The following is a 19,488-nucleotide window of genomic DNA, read 5'->3' on the forward strand; positions in this document are numbered from 1 at the left end:
ATTGATCGACGGGAAAGTCGCGAAAGAACAACAAAAGAAATGGCGGGCAGGTCAGGAGAAAGAGACGAAACGTCCTAATCAGAATTTGAAGGAGAATGAAGAGAGCAGAAATACCCAATCAAGCACAACCAACCGGCTAAACGTACTGAGTCTTGGGCTTTCGTGCTATGACAGTTTTGAAACGTTCGAATCGGAGGTCCTGAAAAAATTTTCGAGTAAGTAAGAAAGTCTGTCTTAAGAAAAGGACGAAAGAGTTCTCATTTGAGCCTCCACACCTTTCCTCTGCATGGGAGTACTGAAGACCTATCTGGTGCCCAGTACTTCACCCAATGCAGGAAGGAACGGTTAGAGCGCGGAGTGGGGGAGCGAGGAAGAGTGTAGGATAAAGTAGCTTCTATGTCTTCCGCTATCACTTCTTCGCGTATTTGTGTCATTCTTCGGTTAAAATTATCCTTTTACTCATGCTTGGGAGTTTCCCAAAAACAGGATGCAGGATATAGAGGAAGGATGATCAACTTCCCGTTCATTTTTTGAAAGTAACTTGACAATAATGGTGGTTACCGGTGATTTATACGAAAACGATGTTATATTTGTTGTGGAGGGGACTGCGAATTTACTTCTTGACTTTGAAAACCTGAAGAAATCCTACATTGAACCCGCAATACAGTAAGTATAAGGTGACTAACGGGCAACTATTTCTTCTTGGAGCGAGAAACAAGAACCGTATGCATAATAAATATGAGACTGTGCGTCCTCTTTCTCTAATCGAACAAACTCAGCTTGGTACAACAAGCACTCCAGTTTTACTTACGTATGGAAAATGAATGGTTAAAATGAACAACTATCGACAACTGTACATACGTCACAAATTTATTGAAAAGAGGAGAGTTTATTTTCTTACATTCTATTTCGTTGTTACACCAAAGCTTTTTTTAATTTGTTGTCATTATAAATCCAGCGAATGATTTTAGAAATAGACGAGTTTTAAGTCTTTTGTCGAGTTAGGCGATCATTTATTCATCTTGATTGTGTGTGCCGTACTATAGCCGTCATTTGATAATGTGTAGTCTTACTATTTTATCGTTCAAGACCCTCGTGATAGTTAAAAACAATATATTTGGACCCAGAATGTACACAACAGTAACGCACAATGATTTGCTCTTTTTCTATTTGGTCTCAAAAATATCAAAACTGAACAGTAAAAAAGCTTGTGCTGAAAATTACATTTTATATTTGAGCATCAAACTAAGGATGTTTCTGTGTAGATTTTTAAGCTAAAGTTTGAAACCTAGCAACCCTCTGAAAAAAGAGACTTGAGAACTGCCAATATTTGATAGTGCATTTTGAAAGATCCTCTAGTAACTATAATTGTAATGATTTCTATAGATCGTTTCAGCGAAACCACAGCTAAGCTCCCCAGTAGTCTATCACAACACACTTTAAGGTAAAATTTCTGCACAGCCCCATACTATTGTAAAAGAAATCTGTTTTTCCAATAGCAATGTATTGTTTTTGTCATTGTTTTCTCTATCCATGAACTGAATGCATAATGTTGTATGGGGTTGCGCAGAAATTTTTCCCTCTTTAAAGCTGATAATTACATAATTTTGCCTCTAATTCCTTCATCCTGTCAGTGAAATTTGGGCATTAAGTGAATTAATATAACATGTTAATTTGTAAGAAAATGACTAATTCAAAGCCTACAATAATACTTATGTATATATTGTAGAGTTCAGATCTCATTCTATAAATACATAATTTCCTTATTAATGAATGTTATGAACAGTTAATAACAATGATATCATATTCATAGTTATTTCAATGGAGAAGTTCCAATGGACTTTGAATACAGCTTTGGAGATGAGGTATGTAACATGTTACATGGATACCTGATAAATGACTTGGGCCATGAGGTAAAATTGTGCATGATGCTGTAGGACTGGATCATTCAAAATTATTGTGCTTGAGATTAAGTACAGATTACTGATTATAGCAGACTGTTTGGCCAAATTGTTAAAAGTGAGTGCACTCAACCGTAACCAACGGTCAAGATTAAAACCTCGGTCTGGTCAATTTTCTCTATTCTCGTGTAAAGCATTGCACCATAATATCCTCTCTATCCATTAGTATTTAGTAATACCCTAAAATTATCAAGGAACTTGATAAACTGCTATGGGGTGACCTATTATGGACTTGAATCTCGTATCCATATTTGCTTTATGCTAGAGAAACTGTGAAACTTTTGAAAAGTTGTGCAATCAGTCTTTTAGAATTTGCCTTTTCAATATTGATGGATTACATGTTAACCATTTTCATTGTTTTCAGTATGGCCCAAACCAATATGGTTTGGTGGTGTATGGGACAATAGGCCATACCCCTGAGCCAGCAGTGCACTATGTCAAGGAAACTCGCAGTGCCAAACAGATACTGCAATACCTAGATGATGTGAGGTCAGTTTTCCAACTCATTCATGTGCATAGAGAAATGATGAGGTTATGTGTTTGAATACTTTATCTAGAAATTTACTTTGGCAGACATCTTAAATCTGTTTAATTTGCTTACCTATAAGAATACACAGCTGATCATTGGGACTTAATTGAGTGCTATCTGGAATGTAAGATCTAATACCATGTTTAAAAAAAGGCTGTTGTTAAGACAGTAGTTTCTACAATCTTCAAAATTTGATTGTTTTGATCCTTATTTTCCCAAAAGAGTTTTTCTCTGTGAAAAAAACAAAAAAAACCAAAGAAAGCATTTGAAATGATGATGAGATTTTAGCTAAAGCTGTGATTAGTTTTCCTAATTTTCTGTGTTTTCAAAGAGCAAATGATTTAATTGTTGTGCAGCTTTTCATTTTCTGGATCTTAAGTTATTGTCATGAGTAAAAACTATAATGTCTTCTCTCTATCTGACCTTTGAAATGTTAGTTATTCATAAGTACCCACTGAAGTGGAGGTAAATATTTACCGCTTTCACAACCATCTAGGTGGAAGAATTCGGCATACATTCTAAAAAATATATTGTATTTCTCTGTATTATTAAATGGCTGGAAATAAAACTCCTGACACGCAATTTTGTCTCTTCAGCTGATTGACAGTGAGTGGTACTAGCTGCTCACTTCCAATATAATTAATCAGCATGTGCAAAAAGTACTATTCACTTGTTTAATATACATCAATTATATTGTTTAAATCTATATAAGGTGCAAATAAGTATTGTTTGAAGACCTTAATTTTTATTACATGAATTAGCTTACTGCCCATTGTTAAAGGTTTTTTTTTTAATGCTCTGGTCTATAATTCTTAAGATTTGAAGGTGGAGGTGGTGAAGAATGCAGTTTGCTGGCTGAGGCTTTGAGCATTGCTTTACAGGTATGTCAACTATTGACCTTACCTGGTTTATGTCCTATAGTTCAAAATTAACTTTGGTTGTTGTAATTATTAACTTAAATTATCTGTAATATATCCTCCTAAACAAAAGGTGACACATACTGTTAGCAAACAAGCAAAAGTAGAATAAGGTCAATGTTGTTTTCTTGGATGTTTCTTTGGTTGAATTTAATAAATTTTAACTTTTTCTTACTTTAAAAGTATTACTGCTTGGATCAAATTTTTATCCCATGAAATTATAGGGTATCTTTGAGACTTCATGAAAGATGAAAAATGTTCATTTCAATTTTTAAATAAGTTGTATATGCAAAGCGGGGTAAGTTTCTGGTGTGTTAGAGTTCTGTGGATGAAACATGCTTCAAACATCAGGACCCAGTTGTTCAAAGGCCAATTAGCACTAAGCTGGGGTTAAATTTTAATCCAGATTTCTTTATTTCTTTGTTCAAAAATCCTTTTTAAGGAAAAATCTTCCCTCTATTACTTTTAGGAAATCCAATGATGAAATTGCAGGCAAAAAGATTTGAACTGAACTTTCTCTTAAAGCTTTCAGACCTAAAATCAAATTTTACACTAGCCCTGGGTTATGTAGCTTTGAACAACCCAGGGTCAGCTCTAGGAACTCTTTATGGTGGCTAATCACATCATCCACTCAGTTCTCAGTTCTTGTTATGATGAGTAGAAATAACTGAATAGTTATCTCTGTCAATATACCACAAAGACTATTGAAACTTGGTTAATCAGTAGTTCTGAACAAAGCGCACTTGCCTGTGATAGCTTGATGTTCCCATGGTAACTCACACTTCTCCAGGCTCTTCTTACTAATTAATTTTTATTACTTTTCTGAGTTTGTTTGTGCTAAAATAAAAAAGGTCCAGAAGTTGATCAAACACCATAATTGGCCTTTGAAATCATTAAGTAGAGGTATCATTTGCAAATACCAAACAGACTGCCAAAGAAGGTTTGAAAATCCTACTGTCCAAGAGAAGTCTTGAACAGGTTGGTTTCTGTGGCATCAAAATTGTCTAGCTCAAATTGTGGAACACATCCAGTAGAGTCCTATGGCAGAGAACCAAGCATTTTTTATGTAAATCAGGTTTTCTATATATTTGACTGAAATTTGACATTATCACTTTGCCAACTTACCTATTTTGAGATGTTGAATATCTCCACAGCAAAAATAAGTTTTCATTAACAGTAAACAACATTTTTCTTCTTGAACAAATGACTTGTTTAAGTTGGAAAGTTGCATTAGATTGAAAAGACTCAAATTGCATTAAAGTAGTACTTTTAAGGTGACACATTAAACTTGTACCATCAAGTAAAAATACAGGCACCAACAGAAACTTAAGTTTTAATTACCACTTTGTTTTTCAACAGATCTTTGATGAAAGGACACTCCAGAGAGGTCAACATAAGTGAGTATTCTCATGACTGGTGCTTTCATTTTTAGACAAAGCTTTGCATAACATACCACCTACTTGGTTTGGGTACTGTGCAGTCAATTTCCAGCCTGAGTTTAGGTGACTAGATGAAGAGGCAGAAGTAATTACAGGAGATGGTCAGAGTTGTGTGAAGATAACCTACATCTGCTTCACACTTCCAAAATTATCATCAAACCTTTGATATTTTGTAGTTTTATTGAATATACGGAAGGTCAAGAGGAAAATACACAAATGATATAGAAATGGGACCAGCCTGCTCCTGGAACAGACTACTTTCACTAAAGTCTATGTCTGTGTGCTTTATAACTTAAATAATTGTACATTTTTAGTAATGGCTCCTAAGGAAAAAATTCAATTCCTTTTACCCTCAATGATTTGTACATTTAGGTTGCTCTAGTATATATCTTGGTGTAGTGGTTACTAAAAATGCAGTTGTAATGTTTATCATATAGAGGGATTGTGCGAAAAAGCTGCATTGTGGTGAGTAACTCACCTCCCTTTGGACTGCCAAGTCGTGAATGTGCTGATGATTACTTGGATAAAACTGTGGAACAACTTGCTGAAGAGATGGGACAAAAGGTAAAAAAAAAAACCTGCTTTGTACTTGTTTTGGAACAATCCACTACAAAGCATCAGGAGTATAAAAAAAATTGTGAGAGTGGTCCTGTTCGGAAACTTTTCCAATGGAAATGTATGTTCATTCCATGTAAATTTCTGTGTGCCTTCCTTTTTCCACTAAATAATTGTAAGTTTCAAAGTAATGTTTCCAAAAATCTTCTAAAATGTTTTACAATGCGAAAAAAATGATAAGGTTGTTGGTAGATCATCTAAAATTTGGATACACCTTGGGCTTCCAGGTCAGAAGAAATTGATTTTTCCACACAAGGTCTAGACATCTTAGGGAAAGACCACTACCTTTAACATGGGATAGTCATTATAAGGCTTGAATAATTAAAGGAAGGTGTTTAAACCTTTCTGTTTTTAATTAACTAACCAACCACTGTTATACATGTAGTTTGAATGGTGTTTTTCCAGTAATTTTCTCTTTCCTTTCAGCTACTGTCAGTAGCTATTCTTTGTCACCAAGGGTAGTATTCCATGCTGTCACTTCTCTCTGCTGTCCCCAAATATCTCTAATCTTTCCTCCATTTGTAGGCCTTCTGCCTTCCCACTTACCCTTCCAATGACAATTATAATTTTCTTCTCTCCTTACACAAGACAAGTCTTGCCTGTTGCATGTACATTTATGTTACTTACATGAATGATGATTACCATTTTTTTCTTTCGTATTTTCAGAAAGGAGTTCATCTTTCAGTTATTGCCCCCAGAAAGATACCTGCACTTCAAAGAGTATTTGAAAGAGTAAGAAATTTAAAAGTGGTTTAACCCTTTACATCTTAATGTCAGATGCATATTCTCCATACTTTTCTTTGTTGATGACAAGGAGAATTTGTTTAACAATTAAGAGCATCTGTAGTTAGGGATCAATTCCTCTATTTTCATTCAGGACTTTATTGTGTGACTCAAGGGTAGTAAGGGTATTGTAAGAAGATATAGGATGAAAATATCTATTAAGGGTTAGAGGGTTAAAGTCACCTGTCATCCATGTAGGTGCCTGTTCATCGCTTGTTAGCTTATTGACTAATGGCAGTTTGTCGGCTGATTATTAGCAGGGAAGTATTGGCTAGCTATTGGCCAACAGTTGGCTGATTGGTCACCAGTAGGTGGTGATGTATCAGGAATGTGTTGTTAAGTTGTTGTAGGGGAGCTGTTCCTCACTTCAAGCACAGTTTTGGAAAGAAATACTGAATATAATTCCACATGTGGTATTAAATGCTTATTATAATTAATTTTGTTACATAGATATCCTGTTTTCAATAATGATATTTTTTTTCTGATTGCAGTCTCTGACAGTTGATAGTAAGAGTGTGCTTTCAAAAGATTACTCCAAAGACCCTAACCATCTAGTATGCATTCAGGGCCTTGATTTGCCAGGTTTGTTTGATTTAATTATTTCATTATTACTATGATTTTCCACTGAGAAGTAGGGCACATCTCTGCTTTTATGGTGTCTGTTAAGTTGCTTTTAATGGAGCTTTTGTAGACTTTCCAATTTTTTATTTGCTTCAATCTGCTGGTCAGACTGTTTTGTCTGTGATGGAGTGTTTCCCCTCCAAGAACTCACAGAACTGGTTCTAGCCAAATTGGTCCTTTCCTTCTTAAGTTTCCATGCTTTTGTACAGACTCATTTTGAACTTTGGCAGCTCTTTTACATATTGTATTTTGTGTATAATTGAGTTTGATTGCTTGTTTTCATTTTGTTCAAAACCAGTCACCTGTAACAATGATTCACAAGCTGAAACAGTAAAGAATAGTGCATTTATGGTTGAAACCAATCTGAAGCCTGTGCCAACACCATCACAGATGATTAACAATGGTATGCATGTGCTCATCTAAATTGTCGATATTTTGTATAGGAAGCAGATTTAAAATTTTCAGGAGAAGTCTCTTTGGTGTTGGATTTATCCTTTAATTTACCATTAGTATGAAATGGTTGATGCCATCGTTGTGTCTAGTGTGTAAAGTTTCAAGCATATCTTTTCTTTTAAATGGTACAGATTGGTATGATAATTGAACTGTACTTCTTCTCTAAATCAAGGAAAAAGTGAACCACCAAATGTATGAAAGACTTTTAATTTTAAACTTGTCCATTGACCAATGCTCACATTCTACTTATGCTGTGGCTTGCTTACAATGTAGTTGACTTTGACCCTGTCTGTGCCCCCAATAACAGCTTTGTTCTATGATAATTAAATCTCAAAAGCTTTGGAATGTGTTAATAATGATAATTGATTATCTGATGATATGGTAATTGACAACTATTATTTATTATTACTTCCTCAAGGGAAAGAAAGTCCAGAGAAATCCATAAAAACCAAAAAAATTTTACAGCGACAACTTTCTGAAGTTAAAATTCAGCAGCCAACAACAGATAGCAATTTATCAGTGAGTATGTCTCTCAGGAACTGAAACAAACAAATCAGTAAACCACAAATCAAACCAAAATGGAAAAAAAAAACTTTAAATAAATACATGTATTACTGAAATTGAAACACAATTTGAACTGGGAACAGCATTTGTACTTTGAGTATTGTACAAACTTACCTTTGTACCTTCACCTGAGGGAGATTATTGCCTGTGTTTTTTTCCTCAGATGCCATCAGTAAATATGTTGGATTCTGCAGCGTCTTCCCTTTCAAGCTCATCAGCAGCACAACAAGCCAAAAAAATCTTGGAAATAGCCAAACGACAACAAAGTCGTAAGTTCATCATTGGTAATGTGCAAAAATCCCTTCATAAGATTCCCATTATTGAATGCATGGTCCCCATTAGGCTATTTAGGTTTATTCAGATGGATTAATAGTGGCCAAATTTTACATTATACCATTGTGCTGAAAATTTTTTAACAAAATTCCATCAGCTGGCAAAAAATATTAAAACATCATACCTCTGAAGTGATGAATTTTTTTCCTCGATTTTGGAAAATACTTGTCACATTCTTCTGTATTTGAACTACAGAAAGAATTGTCTTGTGTTGGATAATCCATCCACCATGATGCCTTAATTGCCAGAGGCAAATTCAGTGAAACAACTCTCTTGAATCTCCCTACTTATTAATCTCATCAGCAATTGATTAGGGTAGAGAAAGTGTTTGATGTCTGTAATTAATAAGGCTGGAAATTCCCAGCAGCCCCTGTGATGCAATACAATGGCCTGAGACTAACTTCAAAGGGATATCCTTGTAATAACCTAGCAGTCTACACCTCTGGACACTCTCTTCCATCACATTTAATTATTTTATTTAGTGACATCTCACAGCTGTTCATAATTCACCCATTTCCTCGATTACACAATTCACAGCTCAAGGATGCGGTATCCCCAACTTTACATACATTGTACATGGTGCTCTTTACTTCTGATACAATTATGTCTGAATTTAAATTTGTTAATGCTATTGACCATCATATGTACCTTGTACATTACTTTAATCTTTGTGTGGAATGGATTCCTGTTTTTTTAAGGGTCATCTTCATGTGCAATGTCACTATAGTGGAATCATTATTATACATAATTATTTAAAAAAATGTCGTTTTCACTATAGAACCCAACCCAACTCCTAACAGTGGACAGCCAGCTAATAAAATGGCAGATGGGATGAAAGTCCCACCAGGAAATTGGGCACCGAATCCCACCCCATCCCCCAGACCAACCCCTACTCCTGTACCTGCAACCCAAGAAAACCAAGTCGCTCAGAGAGCTCTAGTCTGGACAGGGAATTTGGAATGGCAGGATACAGTAAGTGTCACATAGAGGCAGTTTGATTGACTGATTCAGTTTTTTCTGAATAAAGCATTTACCTGAGTCATCTTCTTACATTTGGGACAATGACAGCTCAGAACCATTAACTAAGGTGTTCATTTTCTCTTTATTTCAAGCAATCAGGCTCTTGATTTTATGAAATAACTCAGCAAATTTTTAGCAATAAGTACCTTACTGAAATCCAGAAACTGCATGAAAATGTTAACAGCAGCATCCATTATTTGATTAGATTCGTGACCCAGCTGGCCCTCAGCAGAAAATAACTAGATCTTTGGCATGTCATGCATCTGTTGTTCCAGGAGACACCATGTAAGTATTAATCCATACAACCACAACAATATTTTAGCTGCAAGTGAAGGATGTGGGGTATTTTAAATCTTTTCTACAGATTTCAGCTACAAAGGAGCATTAGATAAGGAACAACTGCCAACAGTTACTCCCCATTCCCTCTTTTTTTCATGAAATAAACTAGTTTTTTTTAAAAAATGTGATGTAACTGTCAGTTTATGATTAGCCAAAGTCCTTGATGTTGAGATCTTATGCAACAAAGCTTGTTTTTTGTGAGATGACATATTTTTCTCTACTTTTATTAATGATGGCTCTTGACTTATGAGTGCAAGGAAACATGTCTTAGAAATAGGATTTCTTGCATACCAAGTACTCTAGGCCACAATATTTCAACAAGGGTAAAGATTTTTTAACCTGTTTCCAACTGGAGGTAGATATTAATTATTGTGAGTACTCTGCTGAGATTCACAAACATTGAACTCCAAAATAATTATTCTGCTATTGTTCATCATTTGTCTCTTTATTTATTTTGGTTTTTTTGTTCATACAGCAAAGCTAACAACTGGCCACCAAAGCTGATCATGCAGCTCATTCCTCAAAACCTACTGGTAAGGTTGAACTGGACATGCCAGACTCAGTTATGATTTATTCTTGTGTTGTCACTTGCATGAAATTAACATGTTATGTTTGAGGAGTTCCCCTGAGATTCATTTTTTGAGGAAAAACTGAAATAGATAATTACTGATAAAAGAAGGCTTTGTTTAGTTTTCATTTGTGCTTGTCTGACCAAAAAGCAGCAGTAACAAAATCTCTTGTTTTGTCATTTTGCAGTCAACCTTAGGACCACTCCTGCAGAATTCCAAGACAGTGGCTTTCCATTTTGCACCAAATGATCAAGAATCCTTGAAAGCACTTTACAGGGTCATGGCTTCCCATGGCATCAAGTTTGTAAGTGTCTGTGCCTTACCAGTGCAGTGCTCTACCAACTGAGCTTACAAGCCAACTGGCAGCTGGTCTCTATGTTGTTTTGTAATAAACCCCTGAAGTGATGAATCAATGACTGTCAAAATATGAAAATCATTTATGTGAACTGCAGATTAAGAAATAAATATGACAGTGATCTTCGCTGTAATGAACACTACATAAGCGGTAGTGATAGTAAAGCCTGAAAAAATGAAGAGAACAGAGACTAGAACAGAGTATGACAAACTGTACAAGAGGATGAGAAAGTTTTTGAACATCCAGATGAAGACCCTAGATAGATGGATAGGTTTGAAACATCATGAGTTCAGAGTATTTTAATAGTAAGAATCATGTTTTATCTATTCCAGGCTGGCTGTGTGCACTTTCCCCCTGTTCCACAATGTGATGTCAAAGTCCTTCTGTTAATTTTCAGTCCAAAAAAGCGTGCCTTTGTTGGTTTAATTCCTGTTGAGCAGGTATGTAAACATATATGATACTTTGTAATTGTGCTGGCAATTAGCAACAGTTTTTTATGTCTAGATAGGTATTGTGTATAGATCTTTCCATACCTTATTTCACAAATTTGGATTCTGTCTCAACTGTCAAAATTCATATCATCTATCAGATAAATCATCTATCAGATAAACACCATCAGATGGGAATATGTTGTACTACCTGTGTGTTTGCTAATTATGTGCAACTGGAATAATTTTCTTTTTTCTTTTCATTTCAGAACACACTTTTCTTTACTTGATAAACTACATTATTTAGTTTTCTTCCAAAGTTATACATGACCCATTTCAGTCAAACTGAGAAAATCTGAATGTTGGAACATTCTTGTATTGTGACCAATCATGTTGGTGGTCAGGACACAGAAACAACCCAAAAAAACTGCAAGCTTTAATGTTTATTCACGCCTCATGGACCTTTTTTCATTTGCACTAGACTTTCCAAAATTTCTGGTGTTCATGGGTTTTTGAGTCTTACAATAATGTACATGTGTATCTAATATCATTATGAACATATTAATGGTTATTATGCAGCCACGCACTTGACATTATTAAATTCTTTTATTTTCCAAAGGCAAACTTTGTTGATGGAATACGAGTAAGTATGAAACTTTAAACTCTTAATGTTGAGAGCTCTTTGAATTCTTTGAGGTCTTACTGATTTGCTTGAGTATTGTCTGATGTGTGATTTCTGTTTCAGACTGTGGTTCAAAAGTACAAAACAGATCAAGTCACAAGGGTATGTGTATAATATGATGGGTATGATGCTCTGCTTCGCATGCTGCGAGCTCTGCTATTAACATGTGAAGTTACCTAATAAGAGACACATATTCAGAATAAAACATTCCTTTGTCCATGTGGATTGTTTAATAACTTAACAGTTTCTGAGTAGCATGTACACATGTAGCAGGCAAGAGCCATTAATAATTATTGTTAACAAAGAAACTAGGATTGGAAAATTAATTGTTGTGAAATTTGTCAGTAATTATTGGCCAGGGAAATTTTGTTTTTCAGGGAAAAGTCAGGGACAGGTCAGGGAATTTCAAAATCCTATGACAATGGCCCCATGTTTTTTGTTTTTGTTTTTTTTAATTCTACTGAGTAAGTGTCCACAAACTGTTCTGACTAGTGTGCTTTGGATTCCAGATTACAATACAGCGGCAGCGATTTTTGCTTCAACAACAGCAACAGTTGAGGCAGCAACAACAGCAACAACAACAACAACAACAACAACAGCAACAGCAACCTCAACCACAACAGCAGACTCCACAGCAGGCAGGTTTTGCTGCTCCTGGAATACCTCAGGGGCAGGTATGATGAGCATGTACTTTGTCTCTTGTTGATGCAGAGATACTTCTCTAACACTAAGTGGAGGGCAAAGGAAATTGTCGCAGGATTCAGAATGTTGGGGAAATAACAAAGAGATTCCATCTGTCTTTGATTTTGTTTGAACTGTTTCTGTGCTGGTTATTTCGCCAGATTTTGTTGGGTTTTTTCTTCATTATCTGTTCATTATACATTATTACACCATTCATTGCAAAATTTGTATCATAAAAGAACATGAAAGTTTTGGAGAATGTAATTGGACAGAAGATGTGGGCTGATTAAATTGGCTACTTTGGACTTAAGTGAGAAACATCTACAAACCATCAGAAAGGTTGCCAGACCACTGAGGGAGAAACTTCAACTGACTTTATCAAAAGTCTCGAACGTCCTATTATTTTTACCCAATCTTTCATGGATTAATGCTACTACAGTTCTTTGTTTCTTTCCTTGATTTAGACTTCAAGAAAATTCCCCATTAGTTCAGAATAAGTTGTTACTGTTTTATTTTTTCAATAGGCTAACTCGGCCTCATTAAATGCTCTTGGAAAAACCCATACTGTAATTTCGGTTTTACGTACCTGTAATTAAAAAACGAACTCGGTGACCCCTACTTATTCTTGGGTTTCCACTGTATTTCTTTTTATTTCCTAATTTTTTTCTCTGTGTTTCCTGAAAACAATTCTGATGTAGGCTTGGAACCAACTTAACGTTTTAAATGTGGCCTTTTACGCACTCTGCGAAATTTTTAATCTCTGCAGGAAAATAAGACTTCAGATACGGACACTCGGTACTAAACAGACACAAACCTAAGTTCCAGAGTTTTCCTTTCAGTTTTCTGTTAAATTTTCTGTGCTTGTGTTGGGTGGACACCTCCACTGACCAGAACGAACCATTATCTTTTGACATATGAAACCTTTGTTGCACAGATAGCTTAGTATGAAATGTGAGTTTTGTCTTTCTCCTTTTACAGTCTAAGAGCAATTTTCCCCGTTTGAATATTCATTTCCTGTCGCTCTATCTGTACACGAAAAGCCCATATTTGAGAGTCAATTGCACACTGTTTATGCTTGGTTTAGCATATGGCTGTTTGCAATCTACCAAGCGTTTATTAAGCAGATATTTTGTGTAGGTGGACGCAAGTTTGAATAGCAGGGCTGTCCTCGTTGTAAAAGTCACTTTGCTGTCAGTCATTCTTTAATGCTTAAATTTGCCCTTATTCAGTTTCCACAACAACAGTCTCAAGTTTCCCAGCAACCTTTGCTGAATCCTGTTGGGAACACATTGATAACAAGTACAACTGCGGGTTTAGGTCAAAACCCAGAAGGATTGGCGACTAGTACTCAGACTTCTGTGGCACCCAATATAGGGCTGTCATTTAGTGGTGTGGGCACAGGGACCCACAACATGCCTGTACCGATGGATCAACAAGACAATCCTGCTGTAAGTACAAACTGTACTGCATTAGAAGCATTGACGGTTACAATAGATCTTACTCAATTTAGTTAATTTCTGAAGATATATTGAATTGATCTGTTGTACTTAACTTTACACATCTAGGAACCTTTAAGGTGGTAATTGTGTTTTTAACTTTTTAAGAATGCGGCATTGGCTTTCTTTGAGGAGGCTTGTATCCCCATGGGCTGTCGAAAAGTGTTTACCGATCGTAGAGTTTTTATGTTCAGCAATACGTTGATGAGGGTGTCGAGCTGTCAAGCCGACGTAATCTGAAAAACAATGATCCACCGAGCTTATGCTCTATCCTCAATGACTGAAGCCTTCGATCAAGAATGCACTAGACTACGTTCCATCTTTACCCGACCTGATTATCCCTTGGCAATGATTAATTCTTCCATTACCAAAACCATTCAGAGCTTTTCATTTGGCATGAGAGAGAAAAACAAGGAAGACAGCAGCGTTGTGAGAGTGAGTTTGCCCTTCAAAGATGAAACATCAGCTATCGCAGCTAAAAGGCAAATGCGTGATCTCAGTCAAGATTGTCACTACACTACAACCTGTGTTTATCAGCGCAAAATTGTAAGAAGACCTCAAGCCCAGAGAAATCAACCCTACAATCGTAAATCAACAATGCGTTGTTTACTCTTTTGCATGTGATCTGTGTGATTCAGATTACGTCGGCTTTACAGCTCGACACCTTCATCAACGTATTGTTGAACATAAAAACTCTGCGATCGGTAAACACTTTTCGACTGCCCACGGGGATACAAACCTCCTCAAAGAAAGCCATTTACGCATTCTAAAAAAGTGCCAAGGAAAATTTGACTGTCTTGTCTATGAGATCCTTTTCATCGAGCAGCGCAATCCTTGTCTCAACACGCAGACTGATTCCATTCGCGAAAAACTCTTTGTTTTAAAGAATATTCCATTACCTATTGTCTTTTTAGTATTTACACATTTTTTTTTATCTCTTTGACTTAATAATGACGTCAGTCAAACGTCGAAACGACCTCAACATATTTTTAATATGCCTTTACAAAATGTTTTATCGCAATTTTTTATCGTTAAATGTTTTAAAACACCGCTTCTTTTCCGTATAGTTATGTTTTTATATTTCATGAAATGAAAGTAAGCATGCGGTTTTTGTTGTGCAGTGAAGATCTATTCACCCCAGTTCTCCACGCCTCCTTTTCCCCCCTCCCCCTTTTCCCCCCTCCCCCTTTTCCCCCCTCCCCCTTTTCCCCCCTCCCCCTTTTCCCCCCTCCCCCTTTTCCCCCCTCCCCCTTTTCCCCCCTCCCCCTTTTCCCCCCTCCCCCTTTTCCCCCCTCCCCCTTTTCCCCCCTCCCCCTTTTCCCCCCTCCCCCTTGCCTGTCTCTTCCTCTACTTAACTTGCATGACGCACTTTGGAAACTTCAATCTGTTTTCTTTGCCTCATTTCATACAGACGTTTCCACTTTAGCAAGGTAATCAACCTTGTTTTTAGGTGAAAATGTAATGAGTGCATTTTGATTGGTTACTTATGTGTTTTACTTCAGCTATTGCAGACTCTCAAACTGTTACAACAACAGCAACAGCAACTGCAACAACAGTCGCAGCAACAACAGCAGCAGCAACTGCAACAACAGACGCAGCAACTTACGCCTCAACAACAACAACAACTGTTACTGCGAAGGCAGCAACTTCAACAGGTAAGCTTTGCTTGTATGCTCTTCAACTGGTCAAGCACGGTTTCAATGATTCCTACCATCAAAAGCCAGAAACAAAATAAACGAACGAGTGGATTAGTGAATGTGATCGAAGTTTCTGTGGGCATTTGGTTGCTTGGTTTTTTAGTCACTGAATATACTCACAGAAATCGTGTTCTATTATTGTAAGGCGGTACCCTAAGAGGATACGATAGGGGATGTATATAGTCCTTTGCGTTTGCAAAATTAAGTGATTTACGTTATGCGTGAAAATTGTACAATTCTTCGCCTACGGGTGTACGCATTGCGGACCTCCTCTCTTCTTTGCATGCGTATTCTCCATACTGGGAAATTTATACATTTCCCAAGGTGCTGACAAGGACACTTTGTTTAACAATCAAGAATTTCTTTCGTTGGTGATCATTTCCTTTATTCCAATATTATAAGGATAATTTATATACTAGCCTTTTAGGGGTCCAAAGGTTAAGAAGGGACAGGAGTACAAAAGCTGGTTTGGATCAAAATTAGGAAGATTTTTTGGATAATTATCGTGTGGATTGTTGATGACAGGACAGTTTTGTCGGGGCTTGTTTCTACCGTGGAGTAGTATACTAGTTTAGGCTGATGGCACGTGACTTTTTTTGAATAGTTGCAGCAGCAGCAACAACAACAACAACAACAACAACAACAACAACAGCAACAACAACAACAGCAACAACAGCAGCAGACCTTTCCAACACAGGATAACCAGGTGCAACAGATGCAAACAAGTCAAGGAATACCGTCACAGCTTCGGCACCTCTTACAGTCACAGGCAAACCAAGCTTCAGCCCAGCAACAAGGGCTGGCGAGTTCGCAGCCTGGAATAACCCAGCAGCAATGGCAGCTACTACAGCTTCAGCAGCAACGATCACAACCAGCTGTACAGATGCCACTTGGTCAGGTGTGTAATCAAATACTCGATACAATTAATGTGTGCATAAGGAAAACTTTTGGTGAAACTATGAAACAGCCGAGTTCCCCAACTGTTGGTCGTTTGTCGACCAAACGTCTGTGGGTAAAAAACGCCGCATTTTGTTGTTATAGAAACGAACAACGCTTCCATCTGTTGTTGCTGAGGAACAACACTATTAGAGTCGTTACTCAAACATATTTAAATTCTGACCACATGATTTATTTCTGTGCAGTCAGTCCTCATGATTTTGATAGAAACCAATACCGCTTGAGTGATGACGTTTCTCAAGTTTACGAAACGTCTGTGAGTACAAAACGAGTACATACCAAACAAACAACGCATCATTTTGTCGTTAGAAACGAACAACGCTTTGAGAGTCGTCACTCGAACATATTTCTTTTCTGATCGTCATGTTCATGGTGTTGTTGATGATGAGACAGTGCGAGTTGCTGGGAGGTGACTCGCAAAGGATATTCTGAGTTTGATTAGCTAGTGAGAGTGCCCCATTAGCGCTATCCCCTGTTTTAGTACATTCGGATATTCAACAGCTGGTGATGTGTCGGTGATGCCAAAACACTTACCTTAAAAGCTGTTTCGCACATATTGCTTAAAACTGCTCTAGAAATATTTGGTCTTAGAATAAGATTGAAAACTCTAGGTGGCAGTTTCAATTTGTAACTTGTCGATAGTCTGTCGGTAAGCCGTCAGTGGAAAGTTGACCAATTTGCGTTGGAAATCACTTGTTCTCTAGATTCCCGTGTCCAATTATACGTTCTTCATTTCAATCGATCGAATCGATACATACTCGACCGATAAACGATATTATCAGAAAACTACAAACGCCAAATCGGCCGCTTTATTCAAACGAAAAGGCTAAAAGGTTGTAAACTATTTTGGCTGAAGATAATTTGGTTTCATCAACTGAGTTCACGATTTAAATTGGCCACCGTTAGGACTTTCTAAGCTGCGGTTTGAAGCGTTAGCCCATCGTTAGAGCGAAGGCCAATGCTCACAACATCAGCTTAGAAAATCCCTTCCGGTGAACTATCTTTTTATAATCCGTATAAATTTTCTTTTATACACCCCCCCCCCCCCAGTTTCGTTATTACTCTCCTTATTTATCCCAGTCATTCCACGTGTATGTCAAATTTTTAAATTGGATGAATGGAATTCATACAGAGACAATCACTTCGGTGTGAACGACAATAAATAAATCCTTTATGTCTTTATTAGGTGCAGATGACTCAGGCGCAAATGGTTCAGACCCCCATGTCTCAAGGTCAGGTGTCACAGGCTCAGTTGCAAGTTCACCAACAGCAGCAGTTGGCGCAGTCGCAGTCTAATTATCTTCCTGATAACATAAGCTTTATCGACATGATGCGGCAATGAGTTTAGAGTTGGGAAAAATTAAGCTGTTGGAATGTTGATGAATCTAACGTATGGGTTTTAATTGCATAGAACTCGTTATCCATAATTCAATAGGTAACTTCGTGTTGTTTATTTATGTTGGCATTATTCTGTGTGCCATTATTTGTAAAGGACTTCAGTAACATAACGTGTAAAATGGAAAAACTGTGGTATTAGTAGCAGATTACGAATTTCCACGATTAACTCTAAAGGCTGTTAGATGCCACAAGTCGTAGGCTAACCTATATCATCTGCTAAGCACATAACCGCAAGTCATATGCTAACCACAAGTCATTTGCATCAATCGCATGACTAATGTTCAAAAATTTGTCACATTGGATGAACAAATTATCGAGTAATGATAAATTATTAACTAAGGTTGCGATAGGTCGGGTTACCTATTTGTTAATGTTGAAGGAGTACGTGTATATGATGAAGTGTTCAGCCTAAAGGTCACCAATCATCACTAATACACTGACTGGTCATTACGAAGTGGTTACCTTACTTAGTAGACTTGATCCTTTGTTAATGTAGGATGTAATGTATTTCCGGACCAATTAAAGGAAAAGCTAGAGTTAGCCACCACGGCAGAGGCCGTAATCAAATAGTTAAAGCTGAGGTATGCTGCGGAAACCATGTATTTCTCTATCTATGCCATTGGTAAGTGAGCATAAAAAAAGTTTCTTATCACGTTTTGAAATTCTAAGAATGATATAACCTTACCCTAAAAGAACTGAAAGAGTTATTGGTGATTGGAACGGTCCTTTGGGCATTGATTATTGAAAAAATAGTGTATGATCTACCCAACCTCTTACAGTAATGAGTTCTTTTTAAGACGCAACTGAGCGTCGAATTTCGTTTAACAGAAAGACTTAATGTGATCGTATCTGTCTAGTTAGAGGTAGCAAGTAGGAACAAACCGGTAGAACTCCTGTCACAGGCAGGTGTGAGGACTCATCCGTGATCTATAATAGAAGGCATTTACACCATTACAAATTGAAAGGTATTTCCCTATTGATAGTAACTCTGTAAAATTGCTGCTAGTGACCAGCTCTCGGTTGACTTCTTTGAAAATTTAATTTGCTTGGTCTGGAAAAATCGCGCAAACATTTTCAAAACTTTGCACCAGGTTGGGCACGAAGCATTATCTTGAGTTCACTCTCACAGTGTAAACATGTCCCATTCCACTCTGTTACATGCCAAATGGGCGTGAGTGTAGTGGATATCACGTTACAACCAATATTATTAAATTATTATTAAAGTGCCATTCTGACTCGTGGCCCCTCGGGAGAAGAACTCATAAATAAACTAAGATGTTTTTGTTTATATTTTGCTCTCGCCTGAAACAGGCACTCGGTTGATACATGTGATTTTGTCACTTGATTTTAAATAAAAATGTGTTCGCCCCAGCGCCGTTTCTAATCCTGTTTGTAAGTACTGTATGAATGTAAAATTGACCCCGGAAAGCATAGTAAATTTACCATCTTCATGTACATTATCTCTACACATAAGGATCTTTTAGAGGTAGAGCGTCCAAAGCACTAATCGAAATGTCTTTAAGTTCGAATCCTATTGAGAGCACTCGCAGTCTTTTTTTTTCTCGGAATATGCCTTTGTCATGCACTGAGTAACACTGATCTTCCTATCTTAATTCACGACTCGTACATAGGAGTGGGTGTGCAGCCCGAA

At 37.0% G+C, this 19,488-nt stretch overlaps 1 protein-coding gene across 3 annotated transcripts; it reads left to right on the forward strand.

Moving 5' to 3' along the window:
- The first annotated feature begins 386 nt into the window (after positions 1-386).
- LOC131798595 (mediator of RNA polymerase II transcription subunit 25) lies at positions 387-19,208 on the forward strand. 3 transcript variants are annotated; one of them, XM_059116276.2, is made up of 23 exons: positions 387-666; positions 1,814-1,865; positions 2,326-2,450; positions 3,308-3,371; positions 4,767-4,804; positions 5,284-5,410; positions 6,128-6,193; positions 6,736-6,826; positions 7,164-7,268; positions 7,737-7,837; positions 8,046-8,151; positions 8,994-9,187; positions 9,441-9,520; positions 10,050-10,107; positions 10,331-10,447; positions 10,831-10,938; positions 11,546-11,569; positions 11,672-11,710; positions 12,118-12,282; positions 13,519-13,737; positions 15,288-15,440; positions 16,087-16,380; positions 17,626-19,208. In XM_059116276.2, exons 1-23 carry the CDS (start codon positions 551-553, stop codon positions 17,779-17,781), a joined length of 2,598 nt encoding a protein of 865 aa, XP_058972259.2. In that variant the 5' UTR covers positions 387-550; the 3' UTR covers positions 17,782-19,208. The 3 variants fall into 3 exon arrangements, with proteins under 3 accessions (XP_058972259.2, XP_066027093.1, XP_058972260.2); XM_066170996.1 differs by having other exon boundaries at positions 16,093-16,380; XM_059116277.2 differs by having other exon boundaries at positions 12,118-12,246.
- Positions 19,209-19,488: the final 280 nt, after the last annotated feature.

Source organism: Pocillopora verrucosa, chromosome 8 (genome assembly GCF_036669915.1).
Source record: "Pocillopora verrucosa isolate sample1 chromosome 8, ASM3666991v2, whole genome shotgun sequence".
Lineage (NCBI taxonomy): Eukaryota > Metazoa > Cnidaria > Anthozoa > Scleractinia > Pocilloporidae > Pocillopora > Pocillopora verrucosa.

Excerpts from the sequence above, each read along its gene's own strand:
- LOC131798595 (XM_059116276.2), top strand. The coding sequence starts at position 551 with ATGGTGGTTACCGGTGATTTATACGAAAACGATGTTATATTTGTTGTG. Across the intron at positions 6,194-6,735 it reads TTCAAAGAGTATTTGAAAGA|TCTCTGACAGTTGATAGTAA; the intron begins GTAAGAAATTTA and ends TTCTGATTGCAG. Across the intron at positions 12,283-13,518 it reads CTGGAATACCTCAGGGGCAG|TTTCCACAACAACAGTCTCA; the intron begins GTATGATGAGCA and ends GCCCTTATTCAG.